A 24,261-nucleotide genomic window follows, 5' to 3' on the forward strand; every position below is an offset into this window, starting at 1 on the left:
AAAGCTGAGTAATATTCCATTGTGTGCATATACCACAGTTTCTTTATCCATTCATCTGTTGAAGATCATCTAGATTGATTCCATAGTTTGGTTATTGTGAACTGAGTTGCTATAAACATTGATGTGCCTGTGTCACTATAGTATGTTGATTTTAAGTCCTTTGGCTATAGATTGAGGAGTGGGATGGTTGGGTCAAATGGTGGTTCTTCTTAGTGTATTTCTTCAAAGTTCAAAACCTAAAACTTTTAGAAATTAATTTTTATATTATTATGGTTTAGATGGAGTATATTCCAACAGCTCATGTGTGAGATGATGTAAAAAGGTTTGGAGGAGAAATGTTTGGGTCATGCCTTTACCTAATCAGTGAATTGATCCCTGATGGGATTAACTGAGTAGTGACTGGAGGCAGGAGAGGTGTGGCTGGAGGAGGTGGTTCATTGGGGGCGTGGCTATGGGGTACATATTTTGTATAAGGAGAGTGGAGTCTCTCTCTGCTTTTTGATCATTATGTGAGCTGCTTCCCTCCACCACACTCTTCCACCATGTTGTTCTGCCTCATCTCAAGTCCAGAAGAATGGAGACTGCTCTTGTGGATTGAGACCTCTGAAAGTGTGAGCCCCCATATAAATTTTCTCTGCTCTACAGTTATTCTGGTCAGGTCCTTCATCACAGCAGTGAGAAAGCTGATTAAAACATATATAAACAAATTTATATATCAAACATTGACATCCAGGAACTTACACAACATTTACCATTAGTGGCCTACGCTGCCTCCCAACAAGGGCTTAAGAGTGGGTTTCAGCCTGTGTCTTCGTTTCTGAGTTCTCCATAATTACTCTTTCTGCAATTTTACTCTCTATATTTTTTTTTTGCTAAGAAATGGAACCACTTTAATCCATACAAGCTTGATTATGTGACTGTAACCATCACATTCAAATCCTATGGCTACGGGATTTGATTTCTTGTGGTTGTGAACCATGGAGGCATAGATAGCCAACATAATCTAGTAAGAAACTGCACTAATACTGGTTGTTTTTTTGTGTTTGTCCTTAAAAGAATCTGGAGTAACTGTATTGTTGCAAAAGCAAGTTAAATGAGCAGTCCTGCCCAACCCTTAATCTTAATAACATAACCCCACTGTGGCTTATCCTATTTATTTCAATTCTTCAAAAAATTCTCATAATTCTTTGGAAGAATGCCTAAAATCTGTACAAAGTATTGTAAATTGTCCTGTGGGTATATGATATTTGAACATTTCCCCCTTAGACATGGAGAAATAGAAATAAAGGGTAGACACCTTTGCTGTAGGTCACCCATTTTAATTCCCCCAGTGATAGGTATTCACTTCCACCTAGAAGTACTTTCTCCTTTCACTGCAAGATATTTAGAAAAAAAAAGATGTATGCATTCTTGACTTTCACTCTCAAAAAATAAGAATTTAAAGGAATTATAGAGACTAAAGTAAATAAATTGATCTTCTCATTTGAGATGCTCATTTATAGAGTCCAAAGTGCCTACAAATCTCAGCCTCTGCAGTCCAGTTCTCTAGCAGCAGCACTGGTTTTCTTATCCTCTTGAGCTGTCTACCATGATATATAAGAGAAATGTCTAAAGTAATGTGGAAGGAGGAGAGCCAGCTCCATTTTTTTATATGTGCAGGTATAAAATCTAATGTGCACACCCCTCTACACACACACACACACACACACACACACACACACACACACTTCCTTTTGCAGAGTAGTATTTGGCTGCTCTTCTATACCTAGAAGAATCCACACTCTGCTGGTTGAAAGTGAGTGCATAGTCTGAGGGCCCAAGATCGCAGGCTCATGCTCTCCCTAGGAGCAGCCTTGGTGCCCATCACTCAGTGGGGCAAGAAGTTGCTTCACTCCCAGGTTTTGCCCTTGAGACAATCCAGGCACCAGCCTGGATGTAAGCAAGTGGCATAATGAAGGGTTAGGACGGTGGCACAAAATGTGCATGGCCACTCAGCGAGAACCTGTTGAACACCATTTCTGTGTATAGTCATGGAGTTATGGATGATTTTCTACTTAAAAGCATTCACTTTTTGTTGCAATATTGTTTTTGCAATTTTTCAAAACATTTCTATTACATTCCATTATATTTTTTGCGACTGGTAGTAATAGTGGAATGAGCACAGAGTAGAATTCTTAAAAATCTCTTCATCATTGGCCTCTCCTCAGAGTAACTTGTGTGAACATAGTTTGTCATGCAGCATTTTTAATATCTTTTCACCTTTTATGAAAATCAGATTTAAATGCACGTGGGTATTTATCTGGGACAGCTGACTAAATCTAAAGAAAGACCATGGACTGTAGATGGTTTCTGGTGTTAGGAGACCATGTTGTCTGACCCATTGTGTGGCACATGTTGGGAAGTGTTCTAAGTGTTCAAGGATGATTTTCAGTGGATTAGGCAGTGAGTCAGACTGCCCACGGACCAAGGTCTCCCTCCACCATGCCACCCTGTGACTCAGACTTCTCTAATTTCCATGGAAGGTGATTGTAACTCTCTCATGTTCAAAGGCCTGGACCAGCATGAAGAGCCCTGCAGCCAAAGGAGCTGAGTGTAAGTGAAGCAAGTGGTGGCCAAGGGAGGAGGAACATGTGCGGTGTGCACACACGCACACACACACACACACACACACAGGAGCATGCAGTTGCTACACGGGCTGGCTGGGTGATGGAAATGACATTTCTCAGGCATATATATAGTGACAAGTGAAGGTGGAGTTGACTGCATTTTGTATTAATGAAACATATGTCTACAAATACTTAGTGGTTATTTTAAGTTCTAAATATTCAAACACTAATGACCAAAAAAATAATATTTATGCACATAGGCATGTTATGTAGGTGCACAGAATGTGTGTGGGAGTGCATCTGGGATTTAAGGTCTGTGTAGGATGATACTCACCTGTAGTGTTCTTCCCTTCTGAGCCTTTCTCTGACTTCGATAACATCTGATCTCATGAAATGACCTGGGATTACGTCCTCCTTTGCAGCCATCAGCAAACACTCTGTGCAGCTGCCAAGTCCAGGTGTTCCTCCTCACACCCTCCAGGTCTCTACTTGGTACGCCCAGGCTTTCTTCGAGCTCCTGCATTGTATGAAATGCAGCTACAATAAGCCTTTTAATGTTTTTGAGGAACAGAATCTCATTTATCTCATTTCTGCATCCATTTCGGTTGTATGACTTTTCTCCTTGTAAGTTGTGGCCTTTTTTTTTTTTTTTTTTTTTTTTTGTCTTTGGCCTCTTTGCATACCTCCTAAGTTTAGATTAGATGCTTGATGTGTAAGTTTCACCTGGTTTTGTGCTGGACAATTTTGTTGTTTGAAAAATATTCTAGAGATCTTTTCTAGGATGTGATTAAGTTACATAAAACCAGTCTGATGGTTTGGGTTCTTGCTTTTAGGCCTGGCAAGTTTGGATCAGAGCAGCATCTGGTCTCTGATCATTTTCCCGCTGAAGGGTCAGGACATTTCTTGGGGCACCACTGATGCCCCGAGAGTTCAGTGTTTTTCCACTCCTGCTCGTGAGAGCAAGTACTGCTCCCAGCCCTGTGTGGTTGATCTTTCCAGGTGGGTCTTTCCCACCCCTGTATAATTTTTTGTGTGTGTATTTACTGATTTTTACACCATTAAACACCTATGTGGGGCTCTGCATACAGCTGTAGTTTTTCCCATCTAGCAACCTTCTTTCTGAGAACCACAGTCATTTTGACATTGCCTGCTTCCATCTGTCTCCCACGCCTTAAATCATATCTACCTGAGTTTCCATGTCCCATGCCACCACCTGGGAACCTTCTTGGGGTTAGGACTGTGAAGGTCATGGGACTCCTTCATTGTTTTTTCTCACTCAGTGACCACTGGCCTTGGTTGCTTGAAGGCTGGGGTTTTTACAATTGATTTTTCGTATGGTTTTTGGTCATTTTGGTGCAAGGGTTAATCCTATTTCTGTTGCTCCATCTTGGTGGGAACCAGAAGTCACTCTGTAACCATGTAATGTTGAATCCACTCTTTGTTTACCAGCTTTTAATCCTGGGTATCACTAAAGTAATTTCCAGGACCTCCTGCCAGCTCTGTTCTGATTGACCCACACTCCTGCGGTCCCAGATTGACTTCCCTGTATGCTTGAGTGCTTTTGCCCTTTGCAGGCACTTTGAATTGGTTGGTCATTTTCTTTATGCACAATGGCTTTCTCTCTTGTCATGCCAAGCTTAGTTACTGAAAGAGAACTTGATAAATGCGAATGGAAACTGTAAGTAGTCCATATGAAAGGAGATTCAGACAGTGATGAGGGCAATTGTTACACTTCGTGCTGAACACATGGTATCAAAATTCTGCTTGGCTTGTCTTCATCTCTCTATTTTACTTTAAATCTATAAAATATAAAACATTTTAAGTTTCTCAAAGGTAAAACAAATAGCCAAATAAGAGGGTCCACTTAACCATCTAAATTGGCTCCCTACACTGATGCAGATTCCATTTCAATAAGCTTATCAGTGACTTGATCAATATGATTTATCCTTTCCCCAAGTAAAAAGGGTAAATGTGCTCAAATTCAGTAAAATAAAATAAAGTTGCTTTTCACAAACTTGGCACCTATCGACAGAGACAGAATTATACATAGATAATTAGGCTTTGGTGAAATATGTACTTTGATTCTGTAAAACAAGCCTGTGGTGAGAAGAGAGACACCAAGGATGCATTGAGGATGAGACAGGAGGCTGCATCTGTCGGGTTCTGAATTTAATTTCTAAATGGGTGGTTTATCAGTGTTGACTGAGATTGAGATTCCATGGGTAACATAATTGGAGAAAGAATTTAAAATTTCTTTTTTTTAAGAGAGAGAGAGAGAGAGAGAGAGAGAGAGAGAGAGAGAGAGAGAGAATTTAAATATTTATTTTTCAGTTTTCAGCAGACACAACATCTTTGTTGGTATGTAGTGCTGAGGATCAACCCGGGCTGCACACATGCCAGGCGAGCACGCTACTGCTTGAGCCACATCCCCAGCCCTTAAAATTTCTTTAGTAACCATTCTTATCTAAAATTCCACCAGAATATTGAGAATCCTATGTAACAAATAATTAGCTCCCTAGAATCATTTCTTGGTGTTCAAGGTCCATTCAAATCTAGATAGTACCACAGCAGTACACCACCAAATCGTAGCAAACAGATTCACTTAAGCCTTCTCAGTGATCATGACTGAATTGAATCACTTCATACTTTGAGTCATAATTTTAAAACAGATTGGCCTTACCATCCCTCAACCTTTCATAATCTGATACTTCGAGCAAGTGTATCACAATCGAACCATCCAAAGCAGTTAAAAGAAGCCCTGAGTTTCATGTTAAACTTTGTACTCTGAGGAAATTAAAATTAAAACTCAAGAACAGGTTCAGTTATTAGAATCTTAGATCTAGTGAGCTTGCATCAATCCTCCTCAGCCATGTACTGTCCACCCCTGGGACATGTGACAACCTGTCCTTCTGGGACCATCATAGATGCCAATCCAGTCACTGGAACTGGCCTTCAAATACATTTACCACTGAGAGATTTCAAGAACTAAATAAACTTCACCTCCGTAGAAAAGATGAAGTTTCTGGTGGAGGAAGGTAGGTTTGACTGGGGGTAGTCTCCCTGTTTATTAGGACTATAATTATCATACTATTTCATAGGTGATATCAGACTTGTTAATTTGTACAACATCCTCATTTTATACCTAGATCCATAAACTGCGTGTGTCTCGAGCCCCTTCCAGCAGAGGGCTCCTGGACCTGGCCCAGCCAACCTGGCACAGAATGACGAGGGCAAGTGGCACGGGCTATGGTGCTTTCACTCCAGTCTTGACAGCACCCCTCACGTGGGCACAGGCAGGGGTTTATGTCATCCTTCTCCTGGGCTTCCGTGTCTACTAATGGCATGTTGCAATCTATGGCATTCATTAGGACTACTTTTTAATTTAAAAAGCAGCATCCAAAAGCTACAGTAATAAAGAACCCTGTCCACAAAGAAGGCTGAAGTCATCTATCTCTCCAGTGTGGGTGGCATGGAGCTGTCATGAGCCAGGGGGAGTGCTAGGGGCATTCAATGTGAGCAGCCGCCATGATTGCTTTACGCATTTTCTTTTAAGAGCCTATGATATCACAAACATAAAAAGCTTCTGAGTGCTGCCCAACATAAAAATTTAAAGGATGGATGGAGAGTAAAGAACCCTGCTTGGAGTCACCAGAGCAGTGATGGAATAGAGGGTACTAGGTTCCCAGGTCAAGCTGGCATCGTGGACACACATGCAGGACCACATTTTCTCACTAATCGAGAATTCAGTATCGAAGGGATTGTTTTTTTTCAGGGCTTAAATCTATGAAACAAAAAAGAGAGAGGAAGAATCAGATTGTATTTTTTTTTTAATGGGGTTGGAAACGTATCCAAGATAAAGGAATCCAAGACTCAGAGAGAGGAACTGTACAGAAAATCTAAACAGCTGCTGGCTCCGAATGTGGTCCTTAGAAAGGCCTGCTTGGAAGGTTGGCTCTTGGCTGACTTCAGGAAATTTGAATTTCAAATCATTTCCCCCATCTCCAGACTGATAAGAGTGGCTAAGCAGGCCCAAACTATTGATGCAAACAACGGGGTGTAACTTTCCGTGCATGACAGGCAGAGGCGCCTGTACACCAGACCCCAGGGAAAACCTGAGCACTGAGTTTCCAGCGAGTTTCCTGAACAGCTTCAGTGCAGAGGCGTGGGGTAGGGACTGGTATCATGGGGACTGCTCTTCTTTGCCTTTCCTGTGCTGGTTTCGCTTCATATCCTTTCACTGTAGTAAATTACAGTTGAGGGTCCTGTCTCACAGCCTGTGAACACTGCTGTCTAGGCTTAGAAGCCAGAAGTGGTTCTTGGAGGCCCCAGCACAGAGATGGGAAGAATCCTCCCACTTCCTACCCTAGATCTCAGAGCTCAGGAATCTGTGGCTCATCTTTCTCTATTGGAAGCAAAATAGAGTTTAGGTGGCTTCTGTTTAAGAAATTGTCTCCATGCTATGATTAAAGTTGATTAAAAGTCTGGTAGAAATTTTAGGTTGGATTAATTTTTCCTTTAATATTGAGCATAATGCTTCATACCTCCCATCTTCCAGTAATGCTGTTGAGAAATGTAAAGTAGCTTGACTTCTACTTCACCAGGGGGCTTAGACCTGATCTGTCCAGCAAAGACCCACTATATGTATATATATATATATATATATATATATATATATATATATATATATATATATATATTTAGTTGTATGTGGATACAATACCTTTATTTTATTTATTTTTATGTGGTGCTGAGGATGGAACTCAGTACTTCACTCATTCTAGGGAAGCGCTTTATCACTGAGCTACAACCCCAGCCTCAGGAAGTTTTTTATTTACCAAGGAAAACAGACTGTCACCGGGCCTCAGGTCACTGGACTCAGCTGAATGGAGGATTTGGAAGTGCAGAAGGCTGATCAAGAGAATAACTATCTCCTGGAATCTGAGAGCCCAACACTCTTACTCCACTTCTCCCCGCAACCCTGGAGACTCCGTATCCACCATCCAGATGGGCAGGGCCCTGGAACAGTCTTCCTGAACAGCCCAATAAAAACAAACAAACAAACAAACAATAAGATTCTAACAGCTTTCTTCATGTGAATAACACATCCAGTACTCATCATGACCAATAAAACCCTCCCCTGTGCTCAGACCTCCAGGGAACTTTGTGCCCTGATATTCTAATGTGAGCAGGAAACCAAGAATGTCCATGAATAAGAGGAAATCGTCTAATGTGAAAGAGCGATCCATACACGCCAGGAGAAACAGCAAGTGGACAATACAGAAACCATAAAGGGAGAATCAATTACCAGTACTGGGCTCAAATCAGAGATGGCCGTGGGACCAGGGAAACATTGTATCTAGTAACAGAACAGTCAAGACCATGAGAGATGGAAAAGGGGCCTTTGAAAAATTATAGAAGAGATGAAAATCCCAAAAATCATTTTGGAGGGTAAAGATAAAGTAGTGTTCTATAAAGAAAAGCAAAAGATGAAAGTATGAGATAAAAGATAAGAAGCTTGATGTTGAATATCAGAACTTGTATCCAAACCACAGAAGAGCCAGCATGAGAGGAAGGAAAAAAATGGAGAAGAAACAACCAACAGAGTCATTGGGAAATTTTCTAAAACAAAAGTCTTTGCTTTACAGATTAAAATATAATTTTTTACCAAAATGACCCAAACTTAAGGATGTCATTGTGCCCTTCCACAATGCTGGTCAAAGAGGAGGTCCTCAAAGCTGCTTGCAGATGATTTTTACAGATCACAAGTAAGGGATGAGAAAAGAGACTGGAAGAGACAGCACATGAAGCTTCACATTCAATTCTGAAGCAAAATTGTTCCCAGCCTAAACTTTTCATCAAAATTCTAACCAGGCTTGAGGGTAGCATTAAGATGCTTATGGTGATAACAGCGCCAGACATTGGCCTTGCCAGCACCCTTGGTTAGGATATCGCTGCAGGATGTGCTCCAGCAAAAGAAAGTTCAACAAAGAAGGGTGAAGTATTGCAATGCAGGAAATAAAAGACTGAATACAGAGAAAGGAAGAAAAGCCCAGCATGGAGGTGCAGAGTGATTCAGGAAACAGAGAGCAGTCAAGCCAGTGTGGAGCAGGTCAGTGGGTTCTCAGAGGGGCTTTTTAGGGATAGGCAATGGTATCCTCCCTGCTGTGTCTGAATACCTGATGGAAGATGAATTAAGGGCAAGTTCAGGGGCTGGGGCTGGGGCTCAGTGGTAGAGTGCTTGTCTAGCATGTGAGAGGCGCTGGGTTTGATCCTCAGCACCACATAAAAATAAATAAATAAAATAAATGTATAAAAAAATTCACATCAATCTTTAAAAAAAAATAAAGGACAAGTTCATAGAAACTAAACAACCACCTCTGCAAAGCAAGAGAAGCCTGGATTTGGACTGGAGGGAGCCCAACAAGAAGCATAAATCAATTGCAGTTCACCACATCACTCTGGGTAGCGTTCACCTACTGATAACGCAAACACTGAACTTTGATCTGACTAGGATTACAGCACAACTATGCTAGGAGGATGGGAGATGGGAAGGCTGAGTGACGTGGTAGACAGAAGAGTTACAGCCTCTTTTTCCATGCAGCACAATTCATGCACAATGCCTAAAACACTGGAAAGTTCAGGGTTTTAGCTCCACGGAAGTAGTAGTATCAAGATATCCCACTCAAAGAGACAGGGAAAGGATAGAACAGCTCTCTTATTTAATAATAAAGCTTATTTTGGTGTGTGTTTAATATTGATGATACTATTTTCAAGCGTGGCCATGAGTGACTGGCTACCTTATACGTTGTTGGTTTTCCCTCTACAGAAACATCCTTTCTTGTTAGAGTGGAATTGTGATAACTACTGCATCCAAGATTAATCCATCTATTCCTGGTTTTGCAGCCATAAGATTTAGGACTGTTTTCATATAAACCCAGAGGTGTTCCAAGAAGAATGTCAATACCCTAGTCCTAAATTCCACCTTGTCCAGACATGGTGTATCCACCTGGCAGTCCCTCAGATCTACACCATGCTTGGCCACCCAGGACCCTCCCACCTGGGTTGTTTTAAGGGATTTCTGGGAGTGAGCAGTTTGAGGAGAAACTGCACAAGGCTATCGGGTGCATTAATGGGGGATGATGGGAAAATGTGTTTCAGACTAGAAAGTAGGGTGTATGTGTTCTGTTGAAACTCAACCACCACAGTGCTTTGGATCTGTGACTCCAGGGCTCACAATATCCATAAACCTCAAACTTAACATTACATGGTCTAAGAATCAAGTCTGGCTCCGTGGTTTTAACTTTGATACTTTAAAAAAAAAAGATAAACATAATATCCAAATAATCAGCATCTTGGGTTACTGATAAAGAAAATGAAAATGATGTTATGGAATTGCCTTTTTCTCCCACATGTGACTTTGTTTATTATCTTGTTCTCATTGTGTATGCAGGGGAAACTGCACGTTCCTTGTGAAGATGGCCTGAGAGCCGAGCTCTCTGTTTATGTGTTTTCAATTTTGCAGAGCAGCTATGAGTGTCTTTGGATCTGAAGTTTTAAGAAAACTTACCTTTCCCTGAAAGAGAGCAGCTGTCATGACAGGGCCCTGTCTATGCAAGGGGTTGAAACACACTGTGCATTTTCTCTCCCAGGAATACCAGCCCTGTAACACCAATGCATGCCCTGAGCTGAAGAAGACCACACCCTGGACGCCCTGGACACCCGTCAACATCTCTGACAATGGCGGCCACTATGAACAGCGATTCCGGTACACCTGCAAAGCCCGCCTGCCCGATCCCAATTTGCTGGAAGTGGGAAGGCAGAGGATTGAAATGCGGTACTGTTCCAGCGATGGGACCAGCGGCTGCTCCACAGATGGTGAGGGACGGTGGGAGGGACGGACTACTCCTGGGAGGCCTTTGATCTTGAGTCTAAGGTCATGGAAGAACACGGGTAGTGTGTCTTTGTTATTAATTGTGGCTTTGCAGTCCTTATCACAGTGATCCCTGTAGAACAGAGTGGACTTCACAGCAAATTGAAGGGGGAGAGACTTACTATGAGAATTTAGGTATATCCCCAATTGTCCATGGGTGATGCACTCTTAGACTCCCAGTGGTCACCTGAAACTGGACAGTACCAAACACCATACAAACTTTTTTTTTTTCCTTGCACACACAAGCCTATGATAAATTATGCACATTAAGAGATTACTAACAATAAATAATAATAAAATAGAATACTTATAAAGATATACCATAGTAAATGTTATGTAAATGTGTCTCTTCCCTGAGTCAACACAAGCACTGATACTTTATGATTGTGGTTGGCCATAAGTAACTGAAACCGTAACAAGGGACACTATGATAGGAGATGGTTCTGTGCATTCAGGCCCCAAATAACACTGTGCTTATGAAAGGTCCACAGTAGTTTGTGTCAAATTTATTTTGGATGAAAAAATACACTGAGGAAGGACTTTCTATAGGTTTTCTGGGACTAAAATATAAGGTGAAAATAGTATTTCAGTTTATTTATCCTCAAAGTGGACAAAGTCAGGAAGAGTGGATTTCTTTGTTTTACTCATACAGGATGTTTCTGTTAAGATGCACCATGTGTGAGAAAGCCATGGACATGTGCCATTGCTTCTCCCCCTGAACTGGGCAGACCCCTGAGTGCCATGTTAGCAGCCTGGAGAAAGCCTGGGGAGGGAGCCAGACCTGCCCTCTGTCTGGTCCCAATGCTCCGCAGTTCTATCCCCTGGGCAGGTCACTTACTCTCCCTGGAGCTCCTCTCTCTGCCCTTGAGAAAGCGGGTTAGAGCCTGGTGGCCCCAAAGAGTTTCATTCTTTGCTTTGCTCTTTGTCTCTTTTTGTATTCTTCAGACGCATCCGCGGAGCTTAGTTTGATGAACACGATGGCAGTTACATCTTGCACTAGAGCCTTCTCAGACATTTCCCAGCACTTCTGTGTTGTGGTTTTACTTTCATTCTCCAGCATAAATGGGACATAGAAAGGGCTGGCACTGCTGATGTCATTTCTAAAGAAGGGGTCTTCAGGCCCAGAGGGGCTGGCTGCCTTGACAGATGCCCCAGAGCTGGGGAGCTGGATTGCAGTGCAGGATTGACATGGGTGGGATAAATTCATGGGGGACAGTGCTTCTCCTCTGTATGGCCACCAGGAAAGCTCTGAGTAGTGGCCAGTGCTGCTCACATGCCAAAGGTCCCCAGGCTGAGGCCTGTTGGGATACTGGGAGCTGGGAGCTAATGGACATCTGGGATACTCGGTGACCCCAAAGTTGTTTCAAATACCTTTTGCTATAAAAGTACACTTCTCATCCTGTACCTGTATTTGTTCTTCTAATTTACTTTCTCTCTATCTCAGACTAGACTCCCCATAGCTCAGCAATCACACAATCTTATTGTTAAATATATATAGTCTTCTTTGATAAAGGGTATCGGTAAATACACTATTGACATAAGTGAAACCCACACCACCCGCCTGGTGAGCAACAAAATGAGTCACTCTTGTTAAGTTTGTAAAATTCTGCTTTTGTTAGAAGAAAGGGTACATTTATTGAAACACCAAGAGGAAGATAACTGAAGCCCAGTTTAAAGATGGATGTTTTATAAGGGATAGCCTGGTAATCTCCAATTAGGGTTCTGAGACAAAATACAAAAATGTCAACAAGAATTTCATATACTTTTCAGAAATTTTTTTTTTCTAGTGTAAGTATGTCTCATGATTTTTTAGGATAATTATGTCATGCATAAGTGTTTAAGTATGACTATGACCCATGCTTTTTTAAAAAAGTAGTATATCTCATTTGGGATACGCTGATCCTGGAATATTATTTCTTGTTTATTGAAGTTCATACTTAATTCATCTTATTTGCTAAACTTGGCAATTCTGTCTCCAACTCGTTCACTTGTTTCTTATTTTAAAACAAACTGTGATCTACTTCTGACATCAAAAATCTAATGAGAGAGTGAGGGATGGTATTCCTCTTTAATTAGCTTTGTTCTCCCTTCTGAACTTATTCCTTCCGTTCTCAAGACACATATAAAACCAAAGTTAATATTTGTTTTACACATTAATAATAAAATGTAGGGGAAAGATGCTAACACATTTATAAAAGACATCCTATATTTTCCCCAAAAATATTCCATGGATGTGGCTTAAGAAGAAGTTCTCCCTTCCTGTGTCTTCAAGGCTTTAAGTTCCATGACCATCCTCATGTTTTGCTGTTGAAATCTTGAAAACACAACAGTGCACCCCTTTGCCTCTGGCACACAACGCAAGGCTGCCTTGTGTGTGGTTTTTCTTTAAGGATGACCAGGAAGCTCTGGTTCATCCCCGAGGAACACTCCAAGGACCCGTGTCCTCCTGCATTGCAGAGAAGGCGAGTCTCTGGGCAAACTCTCAGGTGCTCAGCAGTAGACAGCCCTGGGAGTGTTTGTTTCCTCATGACCTTGATTTCCCTGAACTGTGTGGCACCATTAGAGAGGCATCATTTAAGATTTGCCACAGGGCCTACATTTGAGATCATTATCGAACATTTTTAACATTAGCAAGGAGGCATGTTTATCAGAGCGTACACAAATTCTGATGAAAGCTACTGGCGTAACAAGTTGGAGGGCTGGGAGGAGGCCTGCTACAGAGCAGGTCTCAAGGCTGCCCACTGTGATGCCCAAGACTATTCTCCCTGCACACCCAGCACGACTGCGCTATCACTTAGTGTCACTGGCTCCCGGGAAACACCTCTGTTAGTAAGTGTGCTCAGACTGTCATGGGTGCGTTTGACATGTGTCAAAGTGCATCTAGTTCCTGGGTATGAGTTCTCTGGAGTAGACAGACGAGTGTCTCTGTGGACCATGATTCAGGAGCAGTTAACTCAGCACCTTTAACCAGCATGAATTCACATTTGAAAGGTTAACAGGTGCCAAACATGGTGTAGCACGCCTGTAATCTCAGCAACTAAGGAGGCTGAGGCACAAGGATCACAAATTCAACTGAGACCTTATGCAACTTAGTAAGGCCCTGTCTCAAAAATAAAAAGGGCTGAGGATATAACTCAGTGGTTAAGCACCCTTATATTCAGTCCTTGGTACCAAAACAAGAAAAGGAAAAGAATGTTAACAGGTAAAGAAGTAGTTTTAGGAGATGTCTGAATCCTGTTTCCGTTTTCCCAGGCCAGTGTTCTTCATGGTAAGTGCTACCCACGGTGCATGAAGGCAGTTTGTAATAGAGTCCCAAGAGAAGCAAAAAAAAAAAAAAAAAATGTATATTCTTTGTAAGAAATTTCTACCAAAAAATAAATAAACTACAAATTCAACACCTACTAACTTCATGTTCAGTGTAAACACTTCATTCACTACATTCACAAATTAGTTCCTATGTGCATCCTTACTGAATAGCAGCTTGGGAAAGAAATCTGAGTAATAGCTGCAGTATTTTATTGAGGTGTGAAAGGCAAATTCTAGAGAGAAGCTCGTGCTGATGCAGACAGGCCAGTGTGTGCGTGGGCCCTGCAGGACCCCCGTGGAGTCATGCTCTGTGTTTCCCCTGCCAGGGCTGTCTGGGGACTTCCTGCGAGCCGGGAGATACTCAGCCCACACCATCAACGGGGCCTGGTCAGCCTGGACGTCGTGGTCACAGTGCAGCCGCGACTGCAGCAGGGGCATTCGGAACCGGAAGCGTGTCTGCAACAATCCTGAGCCCAAGTACGGGGGCATGCCCTGCCTGGGCCCGTCCCTGGAGTACCAGGAGTGCAACATCCTGCCCTGCCCAGGTGAGCAGTGATCTAAAACGTCCAGCAGCAAGGACGGCCTTTTAGCTTACCCTGGCTCTCTCAGCTCCCTGGCCTGGTGTTGGGATACATGTTCTTAAGAAATGTCAGATGATGTCAGCAGCTGTTGGATGAACCCAGTGAGACTGAAAAGGAAGAATAAAGGGGTCCTCTGTTCCCAGCCACCCGCTCCAACTGACCTGAAGCCAAATCCCGAGTCATGTCCACCAATACTAACACAGCCCCCTTTTCAGGCTGGCATGTAGCCTCACATCTCCAGGTGAAAAGGGCAGGCAGCATCTGGGCTGGATTACATTCCTTTTCCTCTTCTTTTTAAAAAGAAATTAAAATATTCCTTAGAGCAATGCCCTGCAAGGATTGTGGGCTCTGGATCCTGTCCCTAACAGACATGTGGGCCCTTCTGATGTGGTCTGGAGAGAAGGGATGTCCCTGAAGTATGCATCAGCCCACCTTTCCTGGGACCCGAGGGACCCAGGCTTCCCTACTGTTCTCCACTGGCCCCCAGGTTCTCACGCAGGGTTGCAGGGGTCAGAGCTGTACCAACAGATGTCTGCCAGGTCAGTTCCTAGTCCCACTGTCTCCTGCCAGAGGGGTTCTACCTCAAGAATCCCATCTTATGAAGATGCAGTCTTCTCTCCTAGAGGCTGTGCAGGGCTGGGAAGGGACCTGGCTTTTGGTTGCACTGAATTCCATATAAGCACAAGGATATTAAAGTGAGTTAAAAGAGCCCAGGGCTTTTGGATCTGCCGTTCTTCTACAACCCCTCTGTCTTCCCTCTGATATTCTGACTGTCTCTGCTCCCTTTTTCCATGGCTTCCAGTGGAGCTCTGTCACCTAAATGGCTTCCACCTGACCTTCCCACCATTATGGGTTCTGTAACCCAATGACCCACAGCCACCCTGTGCAGGTCACTGGATGCTGCCTGTGCCTTTTTCCTGGGTGAAAGCCCAGGAGCTCAGGGTCTGGGATGGTTCCACTGCAGAAACTCAGTCTTCAGCACAGGCTGGCACACCTAGAAACGCCCATCACAAGTGTTTGTTGAATGGAGAGTGAACAACCAACGGGTTACCCATCTTCCTTCCTTCCCCTGCCCATTGCATTTCCAGCACTCAGGAGCAGTTTGGAGGACCCACTGTGTGCTGCTCACAGGATGGCAAAGACACAGTGTTGTGGTCCACATCAAAAAGGAGCCTGGAGTTGGGGGAGAAGGCAGCTGTGAATAATGTCAATCCAGCATGGCCATCAGATGCTAAGATGGTGACAAGACACAGTGGCCACATCTGCCATGCACCTAGTGAGCTGGGAGAGCAACAGCTGCAATACACAGGCTTTTCCAACCTGGGAGTTAGTCAATTGACAGAAAGGGATGGGAAGTGGTGTGAAGGGTCATTACAAAGCTGGGTACAGAGGTTTCAATGGCATTAGATTTTAGCATCATCTTGTCCGGTAGTACGCACCGCTTTCTCAGTTTTTCGAGCAAGAAACTGGCTGTGGGAAGTATTTAATAAGCATTCGTTGGATGAGGAGAGGTGCATGGATGCACGATGTATGGGTGGGTAGATGCACGTATGAACTTATGTATGTATGTTTGGATGATTGGATGGATGGATGGATGGATGGATGAGTGGATGGATGAATATTTGGATGAATGGATGGACGGATGTATTGATGGAGGGATGATTGGTGACTGGATGGATGATGGATGGATGGATGGAGAGATAGATGGATGGATATACAGAAGAAGAGTGGATAAGCGAGCAGATAAAACTGGACACACAGTTCCCAGCTTTGTAGCAGAGGCGTCCCGTAATGTCCCTGCTCTTGACAGCTGCACTGCTCTCCCAGGGCATCTCAGCCTGGATTTCTCCAGCCTCAGGAGATTCCTCCCTTGACTGCCCACTTTCCCAGCCAAGATGATGCAGAGAATCTGGGAAAGGTCACAGAGCTGTTCTTTCCCACAGCCCCATGGAAGGGTTCTTCCCCTGGGTGCTGGGAGGGAGCCGGGGGGTGATATCTCTGGATTTGAGTCAGGGCTATGAACTGGAGCCCGGGAAGTTGCCATGGGAATGTCAGGGCCCCTCCCTCCCACCCCTCCCCAGGCACCACTCACTTCCTCACTGCTCTCAGTAGAACACAAATTCCTCCAGACACCGGAGGCTGCCCTGGTCCCTGAGTTTGAAGGCGGCCCCTCCGTCTCAGACACTCCATTAGCATTGTCTGTGGGTTGTTTTATTTTTATTTTATATTTTTAGTTGACTTGGCAGTCAAACCAGAACTTTATATACATGACCTAAATATCTTGAAATAGCTCTGGCCTCATTTTCCTTTAAAAGCCAGGTCCCATAGAGTGTCGTGGAGGATTCACAGTGCCATGTCACTTTCCACGGGGGAGTAGCTGAGTTCAGTCTGGATGTGCTAATGTCAACACTCTCCCACTTCCTGGGGGATTCCTAACAACTGGACAGACTAACTCAGCAAGAGAGTGGGCCGCCCCAGCCTGAGGGGGTTGAGCCGCCCACCCTCATGGAACTTTTGACTTCATTTAGCACGTTCTCTTCCTCACAACTCATTCTGCTGGGTGAACAATTACAAATGATCATTGTATTTCTAAATGAAGTTTTCCCTATGATTTAAAATGAACATAGACATAAATGAACTAGAGGAATGTAAATAACCTTTAAATCAAATCACTAACAATTCCATCTCCAATTGTCACATGGTAACTTTGAGCCAGTGCTGAAATGACCATTTCCTCTCCTGCTGTGGCCTTGTCTCACTAGAACCTTCTCCTATGTCATTCACCTCTGACCTTGAGAAATGGGCGGTCCTTTCCCCTTCACACCTTTGTTTCTTTGTGGTGTGTTTGATTCAGCACAAAGACTCCAGACCCTGACTGACAAAGGTAGAGAAGAGAGATGGTTCCTTGTGGCTATGTGATACGGAAACAGGATGAAAGCAACCTCAAAGCCTTCCTGGGACCCCGTGTGTCCTGACAGGGTCAACATACACTCCTTTGATCAGATTTAACTACGATGGCTCCTCTGAGGGAGAAGACTCTGAATGAAGTCCAAGTGCATCCAGGGTGTGTTCCTCAGTGACCTCTGGTGGACACCTGGAGTGCCTCTCCCTGCTGGACTCCGGAGTCCTTGATTCCAGGAGGGCAACCTCTGCTCAGTTCTTGGGGAGTGGGGTGCCCTGCTCTCCTTCAGCTCTAACAGTGTGGTGCAGCGTTCTGGGCATTGATACCATACCACGTGTGCCCTCACCCTCGGGGCTTTATATCTCTGACTGTGCCCAGGATGCCCGGTGAGTGGATGCATTTAGCTTTCCTTGGCTCCCTTTGATTGCTGGCAACTTCACTTTGCAGTAGCGATGAATAGTTGGCTAGAATTCCTAGACCAAAACTTGTGCCCTCTTCTGTCACATTACTTAATCTATCAATTTTATTTGATCAGAACCCATTCCCTGCAATTAATGGCTTTGATTCCTTGAGGGAAACATGGCTCTGAGCTTGGGGATGTTTGTCCGATCTTCCCATGAACCAGCCTTTCAGAGGCTACATTGCATGGTGATCCCAGCCACAGGAGATTCCCCCATGAATTCTTAGCATAGAAATGGCAGGAGTGACGTCAGACCCACACTGTTGGTGCGCCTGGTTCTCTATGTAGCCTGCCAGCCTCCCATCCAGAGCTCCCAAGTCACTGGCTCCATGACCTAACCTCTTAGTGCCCGGAGCCACTCATTTCTAGAATGTTCCCCAAGGCTGTTGTGAGGACCATTGCCACAGTGACTGAGCTCATTATTATCCTTGTTATGCCCAGGCTGTCCCCACATGGAGTTGTACAAGCCCCTCACAGTGAGTCGGCATCATTAAGCTTTGCATTCTGTAGTTTCAACTTTAAAAATACTACAGACTTTCTGACGTGAACTCATACTACGGTGCTCCATATCTGTTTCCATCTGGGCAGACCACCTCACGGCTAGGGTCAGTGACCACCTCATGGCCAGGGTCAGTGCTCCAAGGTGCAGGTGGAAACCTGTCATACGAGGAGGACACCCTTAGGAGGACATGACATGCAGGCCAGCTGGGAAGTGACCTGGGGCTCTGGGCAGCTCCAGCCCCATGCAGCTGCCTGAGAGAGTGGAGCCTGGGCTGGACTCCCCTTGAGTCCCTCTGCACAGAAGCAGCTCTTCCCCAGCCCGTAGCGTATGTGCCTGCAGACAGTGAAGTGCAAGTGGAGCCCAGGGCGGAGCACAGGGTGAGCTTTGGTTTGAGCCCCCCAGGGGCCACTTCAGCAGCTGGATTCTGCCCAGGGGTTCCTCGGAACTTCCAGCAGGAGCCGTATTCTCATTTAATGGGATAAACCACCTTGTGCCAGGAGGACTTGCTCACGATCCCAGAGGGACCGTGGTATGTGTGAGCAGAGGGCTATTAGACCAGATCAGATGTGGACTGGCATAGCATGAATGGAAATGTGGGAGGGATAAATAAATACCCCGAATATCTCGGGATAGAATGAGTGTAGGAGATCACAAAATGATACATGGTTGTGGAAAGATTGTGAAGAAGCGCACTAGTGTTTTTGTGTTGAAATGAAAGCACTTAACATGAACAGGTCACTAAATGCATGATATAGTATTGCTGGCTACAGGCCCAGGGTTGTACAGCAGATCCCCATCGTCCCTTCTTCCCCACCCCTGGGAACACCATTTTACTTGCAGCATCTATGAATTTGACTATTTTAGATGCCATGCATGACTTATACAATACTCACATTCTGCTTGACTTATGTCACTTAGCATTATGTCCTCCTCCATGCTGATCCATGTTGTTGCACACGGAGAGATCTCCTTTTTGAAGTCTGAGTAATATTCCATTGTATCTATATACCATATTTTCTTTATCTATGTATATTGATATTTTGGATGTTTCCATATTTTAGCTGTTTAGTAATGTAATTGCTGATATGGCTTAGAGAGACTAATTGCAGTTTTTTTCTGGTGTACTCAATTTTTGAAAGTGAGATTTCTAGATCCTATGGTAATTCTATTTTTAATTTTTTAAGAATCACTATTCTGTTTTTCATAAGCAGTTACACCAGCAGCACACAAATGGCTGCAGTTTCACCACATCCTTGCCTACATTTTTAATTTTTTAAATCATAGCCATCCTAAAAGGAGTGACTTGAGCTCTCACTGTGGTTTGATTTGTTTTTCCCTGATGCTCACTGATTCTTTGCGTCTTTTCAGATGTGTAGGAGACTGGTCTGTGGGTCTTGGGATCCCAACCTGGAGAAGACAGGGGCTGATGTGAGCAGAGAGAGAAGGGCTCTGTTTATGAGCAGTCATGGCGGGTTCTGGTCCAGGAAGCAGTCCTGCCTGACATTCACGCTGTGAAGCTGCAGTTAATACCCAACCCTAAGTCTGGCTGCTGATGTTGAGATTACATCTCCAGACATTAAAACCTGCCACCAGGTCTGCGTGGCTATACGGTTTGCTCGTTTAGAGGCTGCATTTATGGGGCACCCTTCAGTGACCTTAGTGGGAACATTGGATTTTTTCTCCTCCTCTGTCAAACCGTAATCCAACCCATGAGGAGGGCTGTGACTTGAATTCCTGATCCAGGGCTTTAAGTCTTGTCTGGCCAACTGCATGGTGCAGAGAGCAAGGGTAAGAGCTAGCCAGGGGTGGCCTTAGTGACCACAGTGTGCTGCGTGTTCCTTCTTAGGGAACTGGGGCTCTCGTATGGCATGCATTGTGCTCCTCTGTCATCTGGAGACATGACATGTTTAGAACCATTTTCTGAGAGAACAAATAAGGGGCCCTGGAGAAGGAAGGGAAGGTGCACCAAGCTGTATGGGTGGCCCAGGGAACCTTCCTATGGCCGCACATGGCCAGGACTCAGCTGCTGCCTGCACCCACGCCTTCTGTAGAGCAGATTCTGTCTTCACCTCCATCAGATGGATCTGGTTGGGGTTTCTGAAGCATTGTGACCTTGTGTTCCTTCCCAGTGGATGGCGTGTGGTCCTGCTGGTCATCCTGGTCAAAATGCTCAGCCACATGCGGGGGTGGACACTACATGAGGACCCGCTCGTGCACAAATCCAGCCCCCGCCTACGGAGGGGACATCTGCCTGGGACTGCACACGGAGGAGGCGCTCTGCAACACCCAGCCCTGCCCAGGTGAGCGGACCTAGCCTGCTGCCCGACCTGGAGAAAACTCACCTCTTTTCCTCCTTAAAAGAAGAGAGAGAGAGAGAGAGAGAGGGGGGGGGGAGAGAGAGAATGTAGTAATCCATAATAGTTTGGTTCCTTTTGACAAAATCACACATGCATGGGATTTGATTGACTCTGTTTCAGTCCCCGGTGCATACACCCCCTTTCCCTTCTCTCCTCCCTCACCCCTTTCTCCTGTTCGGCTCTACTGATCTTCCTTGTGCTCTTTTATTTACTTATTTTTGATGGGTGCTTTCTACATATACTTACAGGGAGAATTTCCTGTGGTATGTTTATAAGTGCACATGCCATGGTTTTTAAAATCTATTCTACATCCTTTCCTTTCCTTCTCCCTCTTCTCGATCTCCTTCCACTCCACTGATCTTCCCTATATCATTATGATACTTGACCCCCATCTTTTTCCTTTGTTTTGGACTAACTTTCACATCTCAGGGAAAACACTCAACCCTTGACTTTCTGAGTCTGCCTAATTTCGCTTAGCACCATGTTCTCCAGTTTCATCTATTTACCAACAAATGCCATAATTTTATTATTGTTTATGGCTGAGTAAAACTCCATTGTGTATATAGACCACATTTTCAGTATGATGGGCATCTGGAATGGTTCTGTATCTTAGCTACTGTGATTGGCAAACTCACCTCTTTTGGATTTGTAAATGGTGAGGAGGACGATGGTATCACATCATAGTGAGTCCTGGAAGGGGAACAAGTCAGTCCACAGGGGCACCCTTAATGTGACTTCCTAGCCATTGTTCTATAATCAAATCCTTTTCACTTTGTCTGGTGTTCAAAGCCTTCATCACATCAGAGGTGAGTGTGTGCATGTCACTATAACACCCAAGCTCTTTGATTAACAAATAGATCCTGATTTGGCCTTCACTTCTCTAATTAACACTAATGGCTCTTGGCAGCTCCTTGTTGTACTAGGGAGAAAGCCAGAAGAAACAAGCACCCGTGAGCGCCCCCTGGAGGCTGGAGGGCTGAGAGGGTGTCTTGCCTGCAGTCCCTTGTCTCCTCTGCTTGCCCAGGGCCTGGCCTCAGTCTTCTTCTGAGGATCCCCAGAGCTGCATTTCAGGAACACATGCTAAAAGGTCACGGGAGGCAGTAGGCATTCTTGAGGACACCTCACCCAAGTTCGATGGCCTGTCATCCAGAGGTGGTGCAATTAGAGAAAATATAAAGCATGAAATCAAATCAGTAACCAGATTATTTTAAAAAATAAATAAATCTTAAAATATCTTACCTGATGTCAGGATCCAAGATTTTGTTGTTAGGGGTCAGCATGAGGACCAGAGATTCCAGGTGTGGTGTGCCTCACACCTGCCTCAGAACCTGGGTGAGGGAGCTCCAAGGTCCTGGGAGACACAGGTTGTGCTGAGGCAGCCTGCCTGCTACAGAAGCAGCCTGGCTCCTGACACATGTGTCCTCTTATCTGAAAACCTCATAGTTTATTAGCTTGCTCCCAGGGATCTTTCTGGAAAGTTTCAGTCATATTAAAAAGAGCTTCAAGACCAAATTCTCAGTCATTTCAATAGCAGGGCCTCTGTACATTTTGAAGCAAAAGCTGTTCCCTTTATCTGGATCAAGGTGCAAGTTGGATTTCCAAATTTTTTCTTCCAAACTGCACAGAAAATGTACCCTTTTTTTAATTGGTTAATATTACTTAAATAATATGGAGTGTTCATTTTTAAACCTTTTTTCATAGATATGAGTTTCTCTTTTCACACATCTGTATGCCTGAGTGATTTGGACAGATTTCAGCCATTTTTCTACATAGGACAAGGAATTCGTTCATCTCTCTTCTTCTGGACTTGACCCAAGACTTGTGAACTGGCCTGCTGCTCTTTTGTGCTGGTTCACCTGGGGTGAAATGAATCCTGCCCTGAGGGCATCCTGGCTTTGCTACATGGACTCTGCAAAACTGTTGTTAAACCCCAGAAAGTGTTTTAAGCTCCCATTCAGCCACTGGGGATATCTCATTAACACACCTTCCTTCTGTTGTCTGAGCAGAGTCCTGTGGAAATGTGCAGGAATTTTTCAGGAATGCATTTGAGGCTGCTCTTTGCAGGGGAGCTTGGCCCTGTGAGAAATGGTGACGTCATTGAGGATTTCTGCCCCCCCACTGGGGTAGTTTATTCACTGCTGGGTCTCATGGATTAGCTTATTGACTCTAAAGACAATTTTTATAGCATTAAAATAAGGTGGTCTTTAGAAATGTTTATGGAAGCACATTATATCTGATTATATTACACCAGGTTGGGTTTTTTTTTTCATCCTCATTTATTGTATTTACTGGACTGGTCAGAAGATATGACTACATCTTTTTAAAAACATAACATGAGAACCATGTTCCTTGGCAGATTAATCTTAGCAGGACTTCTTGCCCCATCTCCCATCTTCTGTCCACTGCAGAAAGCTGGTCGGAGTGGTCAGACTGGTCCATGTGCGATGCGTCTGGCATCCAGATCCGCGCCCGCCAATGCATCCTTCTGTTCCCTGTGGGTGGCCAGTGTTCCGGAAACACCACTGAGACCCGGCCATGCGTTTTTGACTCTAATTTCATCCCAGGTAAGCGCAGTGGATTGTGTAAGTGTGAACAAAAGCATCCTGACATTTAGACAGAAAGTGGTTCACGGGTCACAGTGTGGTCTCGGAGGCTGTGTCTGATGAAGCCCAGGTGATGATTCCATCAACTCTCATGGTTTGTAGGTGATAAAAGTGCAGATTGGTAGATAACTTCAGATTTGGACTTGAACTACTTCTTGAGTTTAAGATTTTTTCAAACACAATGCCATCTGTAATTTATTGATTCTAAGAGAAGATTTTTCTCTAAAGAAAATGGAAATGTGTTATTTGGTTATTTTAATATGGGGTTAAGTGCTTTGGCAATATTGTGTGAGTATCTGCACAGAAAAAAAGGTTCATTCTCTATAAGACCGTTAATATATTTGGGGAAATTGATTTGCATCATGATTCTCACCTTGGAGAAGAAGTGGCTTGGCCTCTGGTCACAGACGGGGTATGGAACCAGGGCTCAGTTGTTGTGGGTAGCTCTTTGCCATTGCCTTCTCACAGATGGCTGGTGCTCTGCATATGTACACACCACATAGACATGCCCACGGTGCCCCTTAGGACTATAGCGTGGACCAAAGCAAACCAACATATTGCAAAGAAACAATAGGGCTCCGTGAACCAAATTGTCTTCATTTCCCTGCATTTGTGGAAAAAATAATAGTATCTGAGAAACAATTATTAGCCTTAGCCTTGTAAGTCACCTGTACCATGTAGGGTGCAGAACTGTGTTATTTATCTGTTTGACTATAGACATATTTTTAATTTTTGTTTTATAATGGAAAATCAATGTAGGAGAACTAGACTCCTGAAATGTTGCCCCCACCCTGGAGGGGGTTGAAACACTTAGAAGACTTCTCATTGACATTTTCCTTGTGGAGTGTAGATGTGGCATGATAAAGGGCACCAATGTGCTCCTGGATATGACTTTGTTATGGTGACTTCCTTTGAGCTTTGGTGATTTGGTTTCCACTTCACTGGGACTAAAATGGTCTTGATGCAATAGAATAGTCACCGAGGAACAGAGGTCTCAGGGCTGGCAGGGGACAT

At 44.2% G+C, this 24,261-nt stretch overlaps 1 protein-coding gene across 4 annotated transcripts in view; it reads left to right on the forward strand.

Moving 5' to 3' along the window:
* SEMA5A (semaphorin 5A) overlaps positions 1–24,261 on the forward strand; it is a 492,204-nt gene that overhangs the window by 427,223 nt on the left and 40,720 nt on the right. For all 4 annotated transcript variants that reach the window (XR_014021130.1, XM_081286868.1, XM_081286870.1 and 1 more), the window contains exons 17-20: positions 10,256–10,481; positions 14,169–14,387; positions 20,417–20,587; positions 23,053–23,208. Coding sequence is in view for 3 of the 4 variants with exons in the window: in XM_081286868.1 (XP_081142994.1) it covers positions 10,256–10,481; positions 14,169–14,387; positions 20,417–20,587; positions 23,053–23,208 (772 nt within the window). In the remaining variant the exon portion in view is untranslated. The remainder of the gene's footprint in view (positions 1–10,255; positions 10,482–14,168; positions 14,388–20,416; positions 20,588–23,052; positions 23,209–24,261) is intronic.

The sequence above is a fragment of the Spermophilus citellus genome (genome assembly GCF_964194105.1).
Source record: "Spermophilus citellus genome assembly, chromosome: 1".
NCBI classification, from domain to species: domain Eukaryota; kingdom Metazoa; phylum Chordata; class Mammalia; order Rodentia; family Sciuridae; genus Spermophilus; species Spermophilus citellus.